The sequence below is a fragment of the Eleutherodactylus coqui genome, chromosome 4, assembly GCF_035609145.1.
Source record: "Eleutherodactylus coqui strain aEleCoq1 chromosome 4, aEleCoq1.hap1, whole genome shotgun sequence".
In the NCBI taxonomy this organism is placed as follows: domain Eukaryota; kingdom Metazoa; phylum Chordata; class Amphibia; order Anura; family Eleutherodactylidae; genus Eleutherodactylus; species Eleutherodactylus coqui.
In genome coordinates, this window is record NC_089840.1 from 116,022,702 (window position 1) to 116,042,490 (window position 19,789).

Sequence of the window (19,789 nt, forward strand, 5' to 3'; positions counted from 1 at the left end):
CCCTTCCTGTTGCCCTAATGAGGGTGCACTGTGTAGTCATGTCTAGGTCCCCTATATATTGGGAGGAGAAAATCTCTTGACCTGTTTCACACGCAAAAAAAAGTATGAGTTAGTGGCTTCATACAGGCAAGACATTACCTTGACATCCACCATCTACAATGGAGAACCACATGAATTGACTCCTCCTCTCTGGAGTATTGATTGTAGAGGAAGGTGATTTATACTTAGGATATGCCATAAATGTCTCAGATGGGAATATACTTGTGGCCCTTGGGAGTGATTTCAGTATGGCAATGTGGCCTTCAGTCAACAAAAAGCTGTGCACTTCTGCACTATAGCATTGCATTTTATATCACACAGCACAAAACCCATTATCGCATGAAAAGAAATGCACAGATTATCTATAACTTGTATAGTAGTGATATGGTTTGCATTTTTTTTAATGCATATATTTTGCCAGCAGTTTACATGGAGAAACTGTGTTTCTGTTCTAGGATGCACAGGAGCTCTTGCAAAGCTATTTCTCTCCACATATAATGAATCAACAGTCACTGTTATGGACCTACCAAAAGTTGTTCAAGCAACTAAGAAAGATCTTGAAACAGATGAACGGATACATTTCCTTGAAGGTGCGGCACATAAAACTTTATTGATTTTAGGTTTGTTTTTTTATATTGTAATCAAAATGCATAGATATACAATATAAAATTACTGTTAAAGGGTTGTCCCACATCTAGCTGTTTTGCTGCAAGAAGCAGATGAGTCCATGCACTGCGCAGTGACCTGGTTTGGTACTGCAGGCTGAGTTCTACTCAAATTAATGGAGCTTGGCCTGCAGTACCAACCCCAGCCACTGCACAATGTACAGAACTGTCTGCTTCCTGCAACAAAATGACTAGAAATGGGTCAACCACTCCAATGCAGATTAATATTTTTATTACATACATTAGTAAAGTGGTTGAAAGGATTTAAAACAACACTTACATGAATGGCACTATAACTTGTTGCTAACAATTGGTACTGAATCTGCACTGAAATAGTTGCAGGAGATAGTAAGTGCCCCTTTTAGAATACCTGTATTTCTGCGTGCTGTTGCTATTTTTGGTTTCTGCTTCTACTGTATGTCGCAGCCATGGTTTAACATGCACCTATACATTTCTATTGGGATATATTTCCATTGGGTAGTCCTGACATTTTTTTTTGTTTTTTGTACAAATATTGTGAAGTATTGGCTTCCTTCACAATTCCATTATTCTCTTACATGCAAGCAAGACACTATATCCAACAACTCCTGCCACATTTCAGGGAATTTGACTGGATATAGACAGGCGGTGCATGGATCTCTAGATCGGGAGGCATGAGAGGTATGATCTCCAAAATATATAGAGCAGTACGGACTATGCGGGAGCAAGATCATGTGGATGCGGGGGTCAATAAGTGGTCTCTGGATGACCCACGCCTTACACCAGGGTTAAGTATGAAGTCAGTGTCTTCAGCCCATAAATACGTGCCCTCAGCTAGGTTTCTAGAGATGTGACTCCAGATCGTCCACAGATCGTATTTAACCCTGGTAAAGGGATATCAAATGGGAATATACTCCACGTCAAATTGTTTTAAATGTAAAGCTCTGTGTGCCAATCAATACCACAGCCTATGGAAGTGCCCTGTGATACAAGCTTTCTGGTCACGAATTCATGAATATACCATCACGTATTTAACAAATTTTTGTCCACAGGAGCCAGCATGGGCGATTTTTGGGTACTTAGAACCGAATGTATATCACTGCTCAAAAGGGGTGTGCAAACTCTTGCACTTTGTGGCAGCTGCGGGACTAAAAGCTATCCTACAGATGTGGATAAAACGACTGCCCCTCCATTTAGAATGTTCCTAGATAAACTGGCATTTCTGTTCCAGATGGACTGGGCTGAAACATTGCTATTTAAAGAGAAGATGGCGCAGTCGTTCTTTGAAACTTGGGAGAGCTTTGTCAGAATGCTTCCACAGAGAATAAGGGAGAAATTGAGAGATTGTTTTTACCATACATGTTGGTATCAAGAACAGATGGTATTGGGGGATCCTCCACTTTAGGGTGTCATAATTATTGTGCTGGTGCTGTGGAGGGGACTCTAGGACTCTAGGCCATTTCACCAATTGGGGATTTGTCTCGGGTGCATGGTCACGCCGGAAACAGACCCTGAAAATAGTTATTTACTGTTTAACCCCTTAGTGATGGCCCCATCGGAATTCTACGTCCTGGCCTGCTGGGCTTAATTCCTAAAGGACGTAGAAATATGCATCCTCCAGAAATGTAAGCCCTGCAGGCTCAGGACGTGATAGCTCCATGCCGTCGGTTACCTGAGGTAGCCGACAGCATGGAGCTGTCATTCCAGTCCGCGGGACCCCACCCCCGGTGACGCGATCGCCGGTATCCACCGGATACCGGCAATCGTGATAAAGTCAGTAGAAAGTTTAAAACAATTAAAGTTTCAGCTCTCCTTATGGATCAGATCCGTAAGGGGAGCTGAGAGTACTCGCCCCCCATCCTCCGCGCCGTCCGGCGATTTCTGGCTTCTCCCCGGCCCTGACGCCGGTGTCTGCGCATGCGCGCCAGACGCATTACTCCACGCGCATGCGCAGAGAGCCGGGAGACCCGGGAAATTCAAAAACTCCCTGCTCCCGGCTAGTATGAGTAGCCGAAAGCAGGGAGCTGTTACCGGGAGCTGCTGTATGCGGTTCCCGGTCACATGATCGCTGCTATCCAATGGATAGCAGCCATCATGTAAAAGTAAAAAAAAAGTTTAAAAAGTGAAAGAAAAAAAGTTTGTTTCATCTCCCCTCATGGATCATATCCATGAGTGGAGATGAAATTAGGTACCTAAAGCCCCCATATTTATTCGCGGACCTTGCCTGGCTTCTGCGCACATGTCCGCTGCCAAAATGGCGTACGCAAGCGCAAAAGCCACAGATTGGCGGGGTAATTTAAAATCTCCCGGCACCTGGCTGCTAAATGTAGCCAAGAGCCTGGAGATTTCATGGGGTGCCATGGTACACTTTTCCCAATCACGTGATCGCTGTTATCCAATGGATAACGGCGATCACGTAAAAGTAAAAAAAAGCTCAATATTCACCTCCCGTCATGGATCGGATCTGTGAGGGGAGGTGAAATTACTTAAATAAGGCCACCGGCGAGGTCTTCTGATGGGATCCTTATCCGCTGACCCTTCCCCAGTTTTGGCACATGCGCCCTTCGCCAAAATGGCGGACGCAAGCGCAGAAGCTGGGGAGGGCAAGAGGAAATTTAAAATCTCCTTGCTCCTGGCTACTAAAGGTAGCCAAGAGCTTGGAAAGGTCACGGGGGGAAGGGGGGGGGAGGGCGGTGAGTGTCTTCGGTCACATGATCGCCATTATCCAATGGATAATGGCGATCACGTAAAAGTTGAAAAACAGTTAAAGTTTGACGCTCCGTTCAGTTTTGGCCCCGTTGTGCATCCAGACAAGGCCATAATGGGTATGTTTCTGAACACGGGACAAATGGGGGTATATATTTTGGGGTGAAAGTTTTTATTCCTATGTGTGCTGTACAAAAAAAACTATTTTTAAAATGACATAATTGCCAAAAAAACAAAAATCGTAATTTTTTTCTTCTGCTTTGCTTCATTTAAAAACGGTGGAGTCAAAATGCGCAGTACATCCCTAGATTAATGCGCTAAGAGGTCTAGTTTCCAAAATGAGGTCATTTGTTGGGGTCCTCCGCGTTTTGGCCGCTCAAGGGGTCTACAAGTGAGCAATGGGGCCTAAAACGCCTTCAAGCAAAATGTCTGATCAGAAAGCCACCGGCTGCTCCTTTCAGTTTTGGCCCCGTTGTACATACGGACAGAAGATTAGGGCCACAATGGGTATGTTTCTGAACACAGGACAAACGGGGGTATGCATTTTGAGGTGTAAATTCTCATTTTTATGTGCACTATAGAAAAAAATCCTGTGTTTAAAATTCCGTATTTGCAAAAATATGAAATTCTATTTTTTCTACTCTAAATTGCATTAATTCCCGAAAAGAAACTGAGGGGTCAAAATACTCCTGACCCCCCTCAGTGAATACACTAAGGGGTGCAGTTTTTAAAATGGGGTCATTTGTGGGGTTATCTATAATTCTGACACCCATGAGCCTTTGCAATCTTGGCTTGGTGCCGGAAAATAAAGTGTTCCTCAAAATGTTGATAATTAATGTTAAATGTGTATGTCTCCTAAATGGTTAAAAAAAACTAAAGTTTTTCAAACATGCGTCCAGAATAAAGTGAACAGATGGAAATGTATATCTGAGCAAAAATTTGTACAGTATGTTTGCACATATTTGAGATATTACAGTTGAAAATGTGAAAAAATGACAATTTTTTCAAACTTTTTCCAATATTGGTACTTTTAATAAATATACACAAATTATATCAGTCTATTTTTACAACCTAAATGAAGTACAACATGTGGCAAAAAAAAATGTCAGAATCACTTTGATATGCAAAACCTTCACGGAGTTATAATATGTTAAGTGACACACGTCAGATTTCCAAAATTTGGCTCCGTCACTAAGGCGCAAACAGGCTTCATCACTAAGGGGTTAAAAAATAATAAGCAAAAAAGAGGGAGATGGTGCACAATTTTGAGGTCATAACAGGTCTAAGTTTGTTTCTATGTCTTTTTTTCAGTTTTTTTTTTTTTTTTTAGTTTGTTATTTTGATTATTAGTTTCAAAAAATATATATAAAATTTATATTGAGAAGTTATCCATGCTATAATCTGCCGGGAGACAGCCACAATGTGTTAAAAAATGATTGAGTACCTGTTGTAATGTGGAGAATGTATCTCGATTGTTTAATAAAAACATTTAAAAAAATACAAATGATAAGACATTCCTGCAGTGTGATCCAATAGTGAGGTAAAAGAAAAGCAGTGGTTTAGGGGGCATTCACAATTTGTAATGGTAGATCGGCGACTCCATGTGAAAAAGAGATCCAGGCATTTCACAAGTTTGTGAACTTCTCTAGGTCCCCTTCTCATCTGGCCTTGACCCTCTCAAAGGAATAGGTAGAATTCACCTTGCTGTACCATTCTGAAATGGAGGGCACTGTGCTGTCCCTCCAGTATCTGGGGATTAAGATTTTAGCTGCGCTTATGAGAAACAGGAAGATAGACTTATGCTCAATTAAAAGGCCTGGAACGTCCGCGTTTAGGAGGATAATCTTAGGTGTGAGGGTAATATTTATTTGAAGGTAAGCCCCAGTTTCCTTTGAATCACCTCCCAAAAAGGTTGTAGGAGTGAACAGGAGAACTAAATATGGGTGTACGTGCCAATACGATCTGAGCATTTCCAGAATAGGGGGGAACAATCTGGATCTATTATATTGAGTAGAGCTGGGGTTTTATGCCACCTGGAAACGATTTTGTAATTTAATTATTGGAACCTAGTGGAAAAGGAAGATGAGTGCGAGTTGCGCAAAATTTCCTTTACCTCATTCGCAGTAAGGGCTCAGTCAGACGGGCGTTTTTTCGCGCGATTTGCGCATGCGTCCGGCGATTTTTTTAAAACCATTGCTTTGCAATGGTATCGGACACATGAGCGCTTTTTATGCGCTCGTCCGATAAATTATAGAACAAAAAATCGCAGATCGCACCTATCTGCGATCTGCGATTCCTGTTCTCTTCTGTATATGCGCTCAATGGGGCCGGCGGCAGCAGCGCCGACCCCATTGAGAACATATAGAAGACAAATCATTCTTCTCTGCCACAGCTGTAACAGCTGTGGCAGAGAAGAACGATGTTTGCCCATTGAATTCAATGGAGCGGCAATACAGCCGCTCCATTGAAAGCAATGGGCTGCCGGCGTGCGCGGGCTGAATTGTCGGGAAGGGGTTAAATATATAAACCCTTCCCTGCAATTCATCCTAAAATGTGTTAAAATAAAAAAAAAATTGTATACTCACCTTTCCGCTGCAGCCAGAGTCCAGCCGCGGCCGCTGTCAGTTCTCCTGAACTGCTTCTCGGCACTATTCAGCCGGCGGGGCTTTAAAATCCCCGCCTGCTGAATGATCTGCCTCTGATTGATCACAGCCTGACCAATCAGAGGCCAGTTTCACTCACACACCCATTCATGAATTCATGAATGGGTGAGTGACTGCTGCCTCTCAGCGCTGAACCAATCAGGGGCAGGTCTGACTCACACCCCCTTCACACCCACTGCAGGACGGCCGCTCGGAGCTCCAGCTGCCGGGAGAAGGTAAGTACATATATATTTTTTATTTTTACACATTTTAGGATGCATTGCAGGTAAGGGCTTATATATTTAAGCCCTTACCGACAATTCATTCCGGGCTCGCCCGCAGCGCATTGCTTTCAATGGAGACGGCTGTATTGCCGTCTCCATTGAATGCAATGCGCTGGACAGCTCCGGCCCGTTTCTAATGAAACGCGGCTAGGAGCAGATTTTCGGGCGATTTGCGGGCGACTTGCGCGCACCGGTCACGCAATTTGTGGATGCGCATCCGTCATGCGATCCGCAAATCGCGCGAAAAAACGCCCGTCTGACTAAGGCCTAAAAGTGGTATTTATTCAGTCTCCCACCGGGGAATAAAGAAAGGTTGTTGCTCATTCTGTGTCAGAGCTTTATACATTTTTGAGATTTGTTTTTTTTAACAGGTTGGGGATACCAGAGTAGTTTGTGAAATAGCCGTTTTTTATCTGTATCAGTGATATCTGGGAAGTGAATCATAATTATATCCCTGATAATGTGCAACTCTTTGTCTTTGAATCTAGTGCCTTCCAGATGATTCAGGAACTGAAAATCCTGAGGTACAGCATTATTCGTTATAAGGCTACAGGATAGTAATGGGGATAAGCAGGTGTCTCTCATAATTTTTTTGCTTGAGTGTTCTAAATTTGTTAGGAATCAATGAGAGCAGTAGGGTGAAGCCGCTAATCTGGGATACTAGTTTATGTTTTTTATTGGATTTTTGCCACAATTTCAAGGTTAGCTGAGTGAAAGGGTTTTGAATCTCTTTTAGTTTAATTTTGTTGTATGGAACCAAGATGAGGGCTTCAGGTCATCATTTAGGGAGAGAAGTTCCAACTCCACCCACAGTTTAGAACTTGCTTGGTGGGTGAGGTCCACCATGCAGTTGAGTGTGAGGTCCACCACGCAATCCAACACACTTCAAAATCTAGGAGTCCTATGCCACCACGTCTTTTTGTTTTGTTTAGGTTGCATGTTTAATTCTAATGTCCTTTCCCCTGCCAGACAAATTTTGCTACAAGATGTTTCAGTTTAGCAAAAAAAGTCTGGGGGGCTTCTATTGGTAAAGTTTGGAATACATATAGTATTCTTGGCAGCAGCAATTAGGTTTTTCCTGCCAAACCAGGAGATTGGCAGAAAGCTCCAGGAAGTGAGTTCCTGTTCAATTTTCCAGAGTAGAGGCACCAAATTCAAATTGTAAAGATCCACGAGACTTTGGGATTTCTTTATTCCTAGGTATGTAATTTGTTTACTTGTGTTTTAAATGGTCAGATTTTTAAGATTTCTGTCCAGAGGTCAGACTATATTAATATTTAATAATTCTGATTTCGAGAGAGTTAATTGAAAATTTAAATATCTGGCCAAAGTTCTCAAAATTTTGTAAAATGTACGGAATTGAGGTTTTGGGATCCAAGAGGAAGAACAGCATGTCGTCTGCATAGGAGGCTGATTTGTGTTCTCTGAAGCCACCTGTGATTTTGTTATTTTGTCATTTTTATTTTTTTTTTTCAAAATAAGTCTCCACAGTTAACACAAATAATAAAAAGGATAGGGGGCATTCCTGTCTGGTTCCATTGTTAATCTGGACTGTTAATTTTGAATCTAGCTGAGGGGAGGGAATGCAGCGCCATAATCTCGTCTATGAATATTTTTGGGAAACCAAATTTCTGGAGAGAGATTCTGAGAAATAACCAATCAACTGTGTCAAAGGCCTATTTAGCATCCTTGGTGAGGAGGGCTAATGGAGATTTATTAAGAAGGGCTAGGTGAATTAGGTTAAGAAGTTTTGAAGTGTTGTCCTTTGCCTCTGTATTTCATATAAAGCCCACTTCAGGGTTGATTAGGTCAGGCAAGATTAATTTTATTTTGTTGGCTAAGATCTTAGCATATAATTTAACATAGTTATTAATTAAAGATATGGGTCTGTAACTATTGAATAAGGTAGCATCCTTTCCCTCTTTAGGGATTAGGGTAATATGTGCTGTCAATGCTGCTTTTTAGAAATAATTACCAGCATTAATTGAGTTGAAATAGTGAACTAGATGTGGAGAGAGTTTTTTTGAAAGTTTTAAAGTATAGGGAGCCAAAGCCAGCGAGGCCAGGCCTTTTCCCATTTGGGGCCAACTGAATACTCCCGAGGGAAGATCGGTTTGAGGAGAGATTGTGGTTGGCTTGTGGGTACGCTAGGGAGGTTAACCAAGTCTAAAAAATTGCGGACCTTTTGATGCCTAAATGTTAATGGATCTATGGGGGGATACCATTTTTATTGTACTGCATGATAAACAAAGAAGCTTTTAAAAAAAATATAGGGAAATGGAAAGCGAATTGCACTTTTCTTTTTGGGGAGGGCCATGTTTATACAACATACACTTTGTGGCAAATATGACATTACTTTGTATTCTGTAGGTCATTATGATTATAATGATGCTAAATAGTGTTGCAGTGTAGAATGGTAGTTCTAGTAGTTTGTTTAAAAAAATATATCTCTTCTTAAATTTGCGATCTATGCTGTGTGAGAGTTTCTTCAGGATGGACCTGTGCTTTCTCTTGATACCATTTTGCGGTACATACAGCTTTGATTGCTTAATATTCCAGTTTTCTTTCTTGGTAACAAGGTGGCCCAAAAGTATAATTTTAGCTTTTTTTCCCCTTTGTGCAGGATGAATGGTGTGCTATATTAATGGATCAGACTGTAACGGGCATAGCGATACCAAAAAAATGTGTGTTTTAGTTTTGTATGTTAGTATTCTAAGGTGAATTTAACTTAAGATTGCTTATACAATATACCGCAGTATTTTTGGTATTGCAGAATATTATATTTCTACTGGCATTCTATAAAGCTTTTTCAATAGGCAGATGTACATTGCCACCATGGGGGCCTTCACAAGGCTCGGGATGCCATGACACTCAAACAGCACTCTGCAATCTGTGGGTGCCTTTTGAAACTTCAGAACACTGATCGTGCCATCAGAATTGAGTGGCATTTAAATGGTTAAGATTAATAATCGGACTTATCTCTGATCGCAGCTGAAGGTCAGCTGTCCTACCTGCCTGTGTAGAGCAGACTGGGCTCCTGAGACTGTGCCATACAAACCCTACGAATCTGATGTACATTAAAAAAAAATGCAGATGTATATCTAGTTAAGAAATACTATGCCAAAGACCTGGGTGTAAATCAGTCCAGTCCATAGTTGGACAAATTTGCAAATAAACTACAAGATGTTGCTACTCTCCCTGGGATGCTTGTTCTGTTAAGCAAGGAGCACACTTGCAGCTTATGTTCGACAGTTATCCATGTGCTAGCTGATGCATGGATGGTTCACATGTTTAACATGCATTTTCAAATCCTTATTGGCGTCCATGATGCAGACAAAATAGGACATTCAATGACTTTTTTTTTTTGCTACGCGGACATTGTTCCACATTAAAAACTGCAGTGCACACAGCCCCATAGGCTTTAATGGGTCTGTGTGATGTCCGTGAATTAACACTAACAGCACACAGCCCTGAATACAGTAGTGTGCTGGAGGCCTTAAGGTCACTCCAAGAGCACAGCGAGCAGTCCCGAAAGAGGTGCGAAAGAACCCAAGAGTAACAGCAAAGACCTATAGAAGACTCTCCAAATGGTAAAATTCTTTATATGTTTACTATTAGAAACTGTGAATAAGAATGGTGTTCATGGCAGGACACCACATAGGAAGCCACTGCTATGAGAAACAAACCGCAGCTTGTTTTAAACTTGTCAGAGACCTCCTGGATGTTCCATATTTGTCCATAAAACATTCACCAGGACCATTGTAGAACTTTTTAGCACAAATACACAATGCTATATTCAGAGGAAAAAGGACTGCACACCTTGTGCTTCTGTTGGGATGGTGGAGGGAGCATCATGGTTTGGTCCTGCCTCGGGGTCTGAGCATCTTGGGATCATTGAGGGAACAATAAATTCTCAAATGTATCAAAACCTTTGACAATAGAAAAATGATGTCCTTATATTCTTCTGGAATTTATTGTAAATGTTGTCTCGTCTGCATATATTAAATTGATAATGTTGTCTTCTTCTTCTTTATCATAGGAGACTTTTTTAATGATCCTATTCCTGAGGCAGACCTATTTATTATGGCCAGGATTATTCATTGCTGGACAGAAGACAAATGCCTGGAACTTCTGAGGAAGATTTACCAGCCGTGTAAACCTGGTGAGCTCATAATGTGGAACTACAAGGGTTCAAAATGTCCACTGTAGATTGTATTTTTTTTCCCCAGTATTTTTCGCACAAATAACAGAAAAAGATTTACCAGTCACTATAAAACAAAAATGTAACAAACCCTGCAAAAAAGCCACATACCCAAACAAGTGCTTTGTTTTTTAAACTACATAACCTTTAACATAGTATTATTGTCTTGTCCTTATAAATCTTACAAAGGTTTGGTACTGTGTTAGCCAGTAGAGTAAAATGTGATTGTTCCCAGCAAGAGAAACTGGGTAATCTTGTAGATATGATACCTTTATAATGGTTAACAAAAAGTGAGGATGAGATCTCATCACCATACAATTAATCAGAGAAAGACAGAATTACATGTGGCCGAGCACTTTTCTAACCGTGGACATGACCTAGGAGATATGAGAGTTTTGATATTGAAGGGTGGTTTCAAGTCACAAAACCACAGAAGAATTTGGGAATATAAATTTATAACCACTTTTGACGTGCTGAATAGTGGGTTAAATTATTCACCAGGATTTATGGGAGAATGGGAGGTATGAGACATCTATAGATAAGACTGCTGGCTTGGTGAAAACCTCCACCAACAGTAATTCAGGGACCATAAACTTTCACTCCCTTATCAGTGTCTAGTTAAAAATGTTTGTGTACCTGTTGCAGCATTCCTGGCCTGACGACCTCCTCAACAGTAATTCAGGGACCATAAACTTTCACTCCCTTATCAGTGTCTAGTCAAAAACGTTTGTCTCTGTTGCAGTATTCATTTTAAGTGCAAACCAATCACATCCATGTCTGTGCCTTGTCATAAGTATGTGTATCATAAGTGTGTATAAATATGCATGCCTCTTCGGATCTATTCCAATTTAGCCCGACTAAGAACCTGAGAGGTTTGCAAGCTCGCTATAACATCATTTATTTTTGTTATCCATTAAAATGTATCATATCTACAAGATAACGTGGTTTCTCATGCTGTGAACAATCACATTATAAATGTCTGAAATGGGCTAAAAATGTATTTATTAATGAAAAGCTACAAAAAAGGCTATTGGACATGTACTATATATGACATGTGAAATGCCATGGGTTTTTTTTCAGTATATTTCTATGCTGAGATGATCACTTTGTTACAGGACTTAAAGGGGTGTCCACTTGGCCTATCAAAATGCATAGGAGCTTTGACTGCAATAACAAGCCAGGCCGCTGCAGTGGGAACAGATGTCTGCTTCCAGACAAGCGGTACTGGTGTATCTTGACTCCACCGGAAGCAAGGGGTTTAGCAGGGGTTGTATGGAGGCATGCCCCTAGCTCTCGATTGGAATAACTGTTAAAGGTCCTAGCAGCCAGATGGATGGAGGACACCTGCTGCGGGGTGGGGAGGGACGCCTGCTGCAGGGAGAGTGATAGCAGCAGCAACGTCTGTATGACCAGGAGGATTACGGTTAGTTTTGCTTTTAGGCTTACATTATTACCTGTAAATGCTTCCATGGTATGGCTATAACATGAAAGCATGTACAGGTAATAATGTAAGCGTAACAGGAGAGCTAAGCGTAACCCTCCCGGTCATACAGGTGCTGCTGCTATCACAATCCCTGCAGCAGGCACTCCCCTTCCATCTCCGCTGGGCAACCGCTTCCCCTACCCCTAGCCCACCCCCCATTCTTTTTATCTGCTGTGTCGGCTCACTGCTCCGTCCCGGCTGGCCGGTGTGTGTCAGTGACACATGAGTGCCCAGTTCAGTGTCTTTGGCTCTCTGCTGCCACTGCCGATCGCCCCGCTGACTGTGTATGCAGCAGCGTCCGGACGCTGTCGGCGCGCTGCCCCTGCTTTAAGCAAACTCCTCTGTGACCAGGACAGCACCCTCTTCTGCTTTAGGCAAACTCCTCCGCAACCAAGACAGCACTTGCCGCCGGTCCTGATCTTGCCACTGTCCTCCCCGAGCAGGACTGCAGTTTGAGGATTCAACACGTCCCCAGCCAATCAGAAGCTGGGGGCGTTATCAATTGTCTATACTGCTGTATTATGTTGCCACCCCTAACTTATAGTGGCGACATAATACACTAGTACTCGCACAAGCTACTGGTTCTCAAGTAGGAGTACTAGTCTTTGGAATATGTGATTGTTAGACACTACTTTTGAGCTCTGGACTGAATCGGTCACATGTGCATATCAAAAAATGTCCCCTTTCTGATGCGCAGATTCAATAAACTTGGACACAAGGGTGAAGTCAACATGATTAGATCTTGATCTAGGAAGTGGTGTAATTAAGTTTGTATACAGACAGGAGTTAATATTTATGACTTACATGTGCTGCTATGTTAAGTGCGTTTACGATGTTGACTTCAAACAGAAATGTGCTGACACCTTTATATATGGAAGACTTTAGAATGCAGTCAAAAGCATTGGAAGCTCTACTAGCATGGAAGCTTTAGAGACAGGATGACAGAAGTATCTTCAGTAGAGACCAACAGTCTGCTAGCTCAGATGAGTCCACTTGCCAATGATGTGTCGGGTAATATGTAACTTGTAATCTTTAGCCTTTTGTATATAGATCTATTACTTCATCACTATGCTTGTGAAGCGTCCGAGGAATGGGGTACATTTCGGCTTTGTTACGGGGCTCTACCATCTCCTTGTCTGGGGGTAGCATGGGACCCATCCAACTTACCGCTGGGGAAACTTTCAATGGGTAACCCAATTTGTGGTTAACCCTAAGTTCTTGTCATTCATGACGCCATGGTTCCATCCTCTGGGGTGAATCCATAAGGTGACAAAGAGTCCACACACAGGGTTAACATTTCTGAACTAAACTGAGAATGGTTGATAAAGCTAATTTATTTGAACTTTAAGGGCTTAGTCACACGGGCGCCGATGCGCTCATGTGACTGTGCTCTTACCGCAGGAAGAAGACGGCCGTACTTCAGGACGGACGACTCCCCGCAGTGCAGAAGAAAGAACACATGACCGGCAATGAAGCCGGTCACATGTTCTTTCCTCCGGCGCTGAAGAGAGACGTCCGTCCTGAAGTGCGGACATCTCCTTCCTGCAGTTACACGGGCGCAGATGCGCCCGTATGACTGAGCCCTAAGTTACAGTCCAAGCAAACTATATCCACCATCAAGACACTAGTGCAGGCAAATTGGTGGTGTGTCATGGAGGTTTCCTGGGATTGCTGCAGCAATCCGCAGTAGAGTTATCTATGTGACCAGTTTCCTGGCAACTTTGTCTCTCTCTGTGTGTCTGGGGCTGTTTGTGTCTGTCTCACCTCAACAGATTGTTAACTATAAAATTGGCTTATTGTGATAAATAACTGATACTTTTTTTCCCTCTTTGTCATATTAAGGAGGTGCAGTGCTGCTAGTTGCATCCCTTCTAAATGAGGACAAAAGTGGTCCAATAGACTCGCTTGTGTATTCACTGTGCATGTTGATCCAGACAGAAGGAAAAGAACGGACGCCATCTGAATATACCAAGCTCCTTACGGACGCTGGCTTCAGTACCATTGAAGTCAAAGTAACTGGAAAGTTTTACGATGCAATATTGGCAAGGAAGTAGATCCAACAGTCTAATCTCATTCTGGTAATAAAACTTAAATGATGCAATCAGTTAGAGCTGTATTTCTTCAGATGTATCAAAGAAAATATCTGTTACGGTATACTATGCTTGATACGCCAGCCCCGGTGCCCTAGATCTCACCCGCAACCCCTGTCCCTGCCTGCTTGCCTCCACTCCTGGCTAAACCCAGCCGGGCAACTGGGCATCGGTCCCTACTCTCACTAGGGACCGAAAAAGGGACGCTGGCGTACCTGCATGGAAAGGTTAGAATGCCGACAGAAAAGACAGATGTAAACAACTAACACGAACAATACTAAGCAGAACTGAGATAATAGCAAAGTATAGCAGACAAGATGGTAGAAGCAGGAGACCAACAGAGGCAGACTAGCTAGTATACTGAGGAAAACCAATAACTGGCAATGATTGCAAGTCTCTGCATGACCTTTAAACAAAAGCCTCCGCCCAGGGGCGGAGAGGGGGAGACAGCCAACTCCTGACAGAACATAATTAAAGGGAGCTCGTGCACGGCAGCTGCATTCACTCACTAGCACCACGCCGACCAGGCACCCGCGCCACCGGCAGCCAGACAACAAGCCAAGGGGACACGCCCCCGACCACAGGAGGACCAGCAACCGCCACATGGCAACAATATCCAGTAGATGTCACCAGTGTTTCAGATTTAAGATTGTACATACCTAGTCATCTATACAAAATGGCTACAAAGTGCTTACTAGGTGTGGAAGAATATGTAATGTACACCTAGAAAGTGTGTTCACACGTTTGTTAAACATTTTGTTGATACAGTTCCTTTCTATGAATTGGCATTCTGAAAACTGTTTTCAAAATGTCTCGTGACATGTGACAGGCAGTTGTCATGGGTCTGCTGCTCTATGGCGACTCCCTGGCGTTCACCACAGATCCCACTCAACTGCCTCCACGTGGCGGTAACTGGTTGAATATATTAAATGTCTTAACGATTCGTGATACCAAAAAATCACACCAAGCCAAGGTTTAGGAAAAAAATTGTAGTCATTTTCTTTTTCTCTGAGTATGTATGGCAGCACAAGCTACATCAATGTACAATCCTGACAACACGCAGTATCCACCACTTTACATCTCTCTGAATAGGATCATAGAAGACAAATGTGCATTGGATCTCACACTGGAAGAAAAGTAAAGCTCTGCTTACTAAGACAAGGTGATTCCACTTTGTCTTGGAGGCTTGCTATTTGTAATGACTTGGGGCACTGATGGACATAAGGCTCAGTCACTTGGATACCTGTATGGAGGTCTTAGACACATCTAGGAGCCTTCTCCACATGATGGGGTGAGCACTACAACAGTTGATCCTGGAGCATTGTAACCTCTCTTTGGGGACCGTGACTAATGAGAAAGGGGAATTTCTATACTTACCCCCTCCTTGGTTCTCCTGCTTTTCTCCAGGGATCCATAACTCACTCTTGGGTCTGTTATCGAAACCACACCGGTAATAATCTTTGACCTCATTGTTAGGTGCCAAATTTTAATAGAGGAATACCTGTGATGAGGATTTGCTAGCAAGTTTATGGAAATAACGCGAAAGGACTTCATGTTATAGCAGAATGATCCTCATGTGAGAGAACTTGTTACGTCTGAAAAGGACGTGCTGGACCAGCACCTGCAGACGCACACAATAATCGCTCACAGTGTGGCGGCCGAAACCAACAAATATTAAATGGGAAGTCTTTCCCTAAATACGTAACAAACGAGGGAGAGGGCCCTGCCTAACATGGCAAACTGATCGCGTCGATAGATGTGGGCCTGCACTCATTCCTGGGACCTAAGTAACCCTACTTGGCCAAACTGATAAAGGACAAAACAAAGTTAAATACAGCACTTAACTTCAGTAGAATAAGCAGCAGCACCTAGTGCAGTCCAGAGTAAGGAACAGTGGACACCACGCTGTCCACAGGAGCCATAACTGCCAGCTTGAACAGCGAGCAAATGCCAATTTATAGAACCTTAGCTTCCTATCCATCCCATTTAAATGGCCATCTAATCATCCACAGATGTGAGCACATTGCATCACACCTACTTAGCTAGAAGATGCAGAACCATGTCTAAAACCTGCAGCAGGCTCCATCAACCCGGCAGCGATCCCAGCACTGCTGCAACAGAACTCATGAGTATTCAAGAGGACTCTGTATATTGAAAGATATTACAAGCTTTTATACAGGAAAGAAGGTGTTGTCATGTAAAGTTCATTATTGCAGAACTATTGACCATCATATATTTCTGTCTGCTGATAAAAGTATTAACATTCGTAAGACTTGTGTGGTTGACAGGTTGAGAAAAGGAAACCGATGCAGTCAAGGTTTTCACAGCATTTCAACATATTCTATATACTTAAGTTACTGTATCTTCCTGTTTTAACTGTACACTACATACAGTTCCTGAGTTTAGTTAGTTCCTCTAAGTCAATTTTTGTTTAGCAAAAATGGTATTGGGGAGGCACTGAACTAATTCTGTCCTCCAGGTTCAGAAAAGACAAGATACACTTCTGGCAGAGGAAAATGGAAAAGTTGGTCAAAGCATGTTAAAATTAGTTCTTGAACCAAAAGGATTTTTCAGTCTTCAATATGCTTTTTTTCCAGCCTGCTTCTCTCTACAAAATAAGACCCTTTCTTTGTAATCCTAAACAATCTATTGTCTCCTTTGCAGGAGTTTACTAAATCTCCTATGACTGTCACTTGCTACATACTTCTATTGTCACCAGAACAGGGCCTACAGAGATCGCTACACTTCACAGCAGCACCAGGGAAATAGAAATCAAATAAATGCCAATACATTATTGACTAGCTGATATACCCAGCCTCGCCCGAGTTAATTTGATACAGGTGTTTACATGTTGTTTGCACAGAAAATTTTATGAAGTCAAGACCACTTTAGAGTAACCAAAGAATAAAATATGTGTACACATAGAGGAGCGTTAGATTCTTCTCAGGCTGCATGTACCGATGTCCCTCTGCAGAATGTGCCATCCCTCCCACTCTCCTCATTTAGGATCTAAAGAATGCTTGCGCCAAATTTTACGCTTGTTCGACAACAGGAAGTTACATTACATAGGGGTGCACTTACTTTTGCAATTAGCATTGAATAATCGAGTTGTGACCCCCTTTACATTTCCTATTTAAGACCTAAAGAATAGTCATGCCAAATTTCATGTTTGTACAACACTGGAAAGCTAGAGAATTAGATTTGGTACATTACACAGGGGTGCCAATACTTTTGCCCTTAGCATTGAATAATCAAGTTGTGACCCCTTTACCTTTCCTATTTAGGACCTAAAGAATGCTTCTGCCAAATTTCATGTTCGTGCGACATCGGAAAGTTAGAGACTTGGTGGCCAGTCAGTCAGTGAGGCTTTCACAGATAGATAGATAGATAGATATAGATTGATAATGTAGGAACAATTAGCATAATGTTTTATTTATTGTATACTGTCTCCTAACAGGACAAGAGAAGAAGAAGAGAACGAGGAAGAAAATGTTCAAGAAAGGGAAGTAGATGAAGAAAAGAGATCTGTGTTTGGGGGGCCTGATAGACATTTATGGCAGCCTAGAAAAGGTTGTTTTTATAAAGTATAAAATCTTTAATATAATACAATGCTTTCTAACTCTAAAGAGCATAATTATTATTAGTTATGCCAAAATATATTAAAGAATGCTTAACTGAAATGCTGGTCTGTCTTTTTATGCCCAGTACACCATGTCTAATCCTCATTGTAATATGTATTATTTAAGCATTCATTTCAATCATGGTCATTATAGAAGTGGTTTTCAGATAAGTAGAAAACTCAGTAATAAAGCAGTCATGTGACCTCGCTTAGCTCATAGTCTTTTGATAAAGAGGAGATGGGAGGGTGGGATAGACATGCCATGTGTTCACGACATCTACCAAGCAGTTCAACTCAGTTATTGGCTAGAGCTGGTACACCCAACAAGATACCCACTTCTACAACATCTAGCTGTGAACCCGTATGGTGATACTTTATCGGAGGATCTGTTGTGTCCTTTCAGGAGTTCATACAGTTTTAGTAAATTTAGCCCCTTGGTGAGGGGCAGCCGTAAGACCTGGGACAAGTTGAGGAGCTCCTTGGCCCGAGAACCATCCCTGATAGCTCCAATGAGCACCTTATGTAAACTATTAGGCATCCCCACGGATCCCTTGGTTAGAAGCATTTAGGGAAGATTCTCTGGAATAAAATTAGGGGATATTCAGGCACTAGCTCATAAGAAGGCTGCCAGCATTTTACAGGCTTTACAACCTCGACTGTCCTTCTCCTTTTTGCAGAAGGCTCATGTCACTAAGGTATTAGAGGGCTTTTTAAGATCTCATAGGTCTACCAGACCAACTACTTTATTTGAAAAGTTGCTACATGAAGGAATTCCAAACGTAAAATCAGACCTAAAAATCATAAAATCATTCCCCAAACATAAAATCAGAGAAGACTTAGACCTCAAGATTGGATTTCAAAAAGGCAGATTTCAATGAACTCAGACAGAGGGTAGGAAAAATCCAATGGCTAGATGTTCTTAAGGATAGAAATGCCCAAGAAGGTTGGAAAATATTGCGAAATGAGATTCTCAAAGCACAATCGGTAACTATCCCTAAAAGAAGGAAGAATGGGAAGCATTTAAAGAAACCAGGATGAATGAACGCAGAACTTGCACACATGTTAAAAACAAAGAAAAATATGTTTATTAAATGGAAAGAGAGGGAAATATCTAAAGAAGAATATAATGGGGTCTGCAGAAACTGTAGGGCAAGTGTCAGAAAAGCTAAAGCTAATAATGATTTGAGGCTTGCAACCGAGACCAAAATCAATAAAAAAAAGGATTTTGGGGGTATGTCAAAAGAAAAGTCAAAGATGCTATTGGATGCTTACAAGATGAAAATGGTCAATTGGTTAAGAATGGTGTTGAGAAGGCTGAACTTTTAAATTCCTATTTTGTATCTGTTTTCTCTCAGAAAGTAGATGGAACATCAACTGATCTTCCTGGTGCTATTGGGGAAATAAAAGAATGCAGGCTATCTGTAAGCAGAGAGATGGAAAGAGTTATTTCAGGTGGCGCTCTGAGGGGAATAGAATATAGATCAACTAATGCAATGTTCAAATAAGGTATTTGATTGCTTCAAAGTATATCCTTGAAGTGTTCTAAGTCTTCTTAGATTATAGAGAGAAGAGGATCCAGCAATCAAATGGAAATCCCATATATTGCGGGAGAGTGACCTGAGTATGCTCCAATTATAAGGTATTACAGAGGGAAGAATAAAAACAAAGAGAAAGAAATCTCAGCGCTCAGGCTACATCTTTGATCAAGAGAAAAAGTACGTCACTTACTTCACGGGGGTGCCTATGCTCAGGTGTATAGATAATAGTTTCAGCAGAAAGGGTTCCACAATTTTATTCAGTACAACGCGTTTCAGCCTTTACAAAAGTAGGCCTTTTTCAAGTACAATAAAACAAGCCAGTGCATATATATATATATATATATATATATATATATATATATATATATATATACTAAAAACTAATTACCTCTGTCCTAATCGCTATCCGCCAGGCGAATTTCTGGCGTATAATGGTGACCTAATTAGATCCATACGGCTCTGTGGAGTTGCACTCCACGCCGTGAGGTTCTTCCGGGTTAGGTATAACACGTCAGATCACGTGTTTAGTAACGTGATTACGTG

At 41.8% G+C, this 19,789-nt stretch overlaps 1 protein-coding gene across 1 annotated transcript in view; it reads left to right on the forward strand.

Annotated features, from left to right (window-relative positions):
- LOC136624715 (acetylserotonin O-methyltransferase-like) overlaps nt 1-17,712 on the forward strand; it is a 37,135-nt gene extending 19,423 nt beyond the window's left edge. Inside the window, exons 4-7 of the mRNA XM_066598658.1 lie at nt 495-629; nt 10,355-10,477; nt 13,842-14,077; nt 17,547-17,712. Coding sequence (XP_066454755.1) covers nt 495-629; nt 10,355-10,477; nt 13,842-14,053 — 470 coding nt within the window. The 3' untranslated portion in view covers nt 14,054-14,077; nt 17,547-17,712. The remainder of the gene's footprint in view (nt 1-494; nt 630-10,354; nt 10,478-13,841; nt 14,078-17,546) is intronic.
- Nucleotides 17,713-19,789: the final 2,077 nt, after the last annotated feature.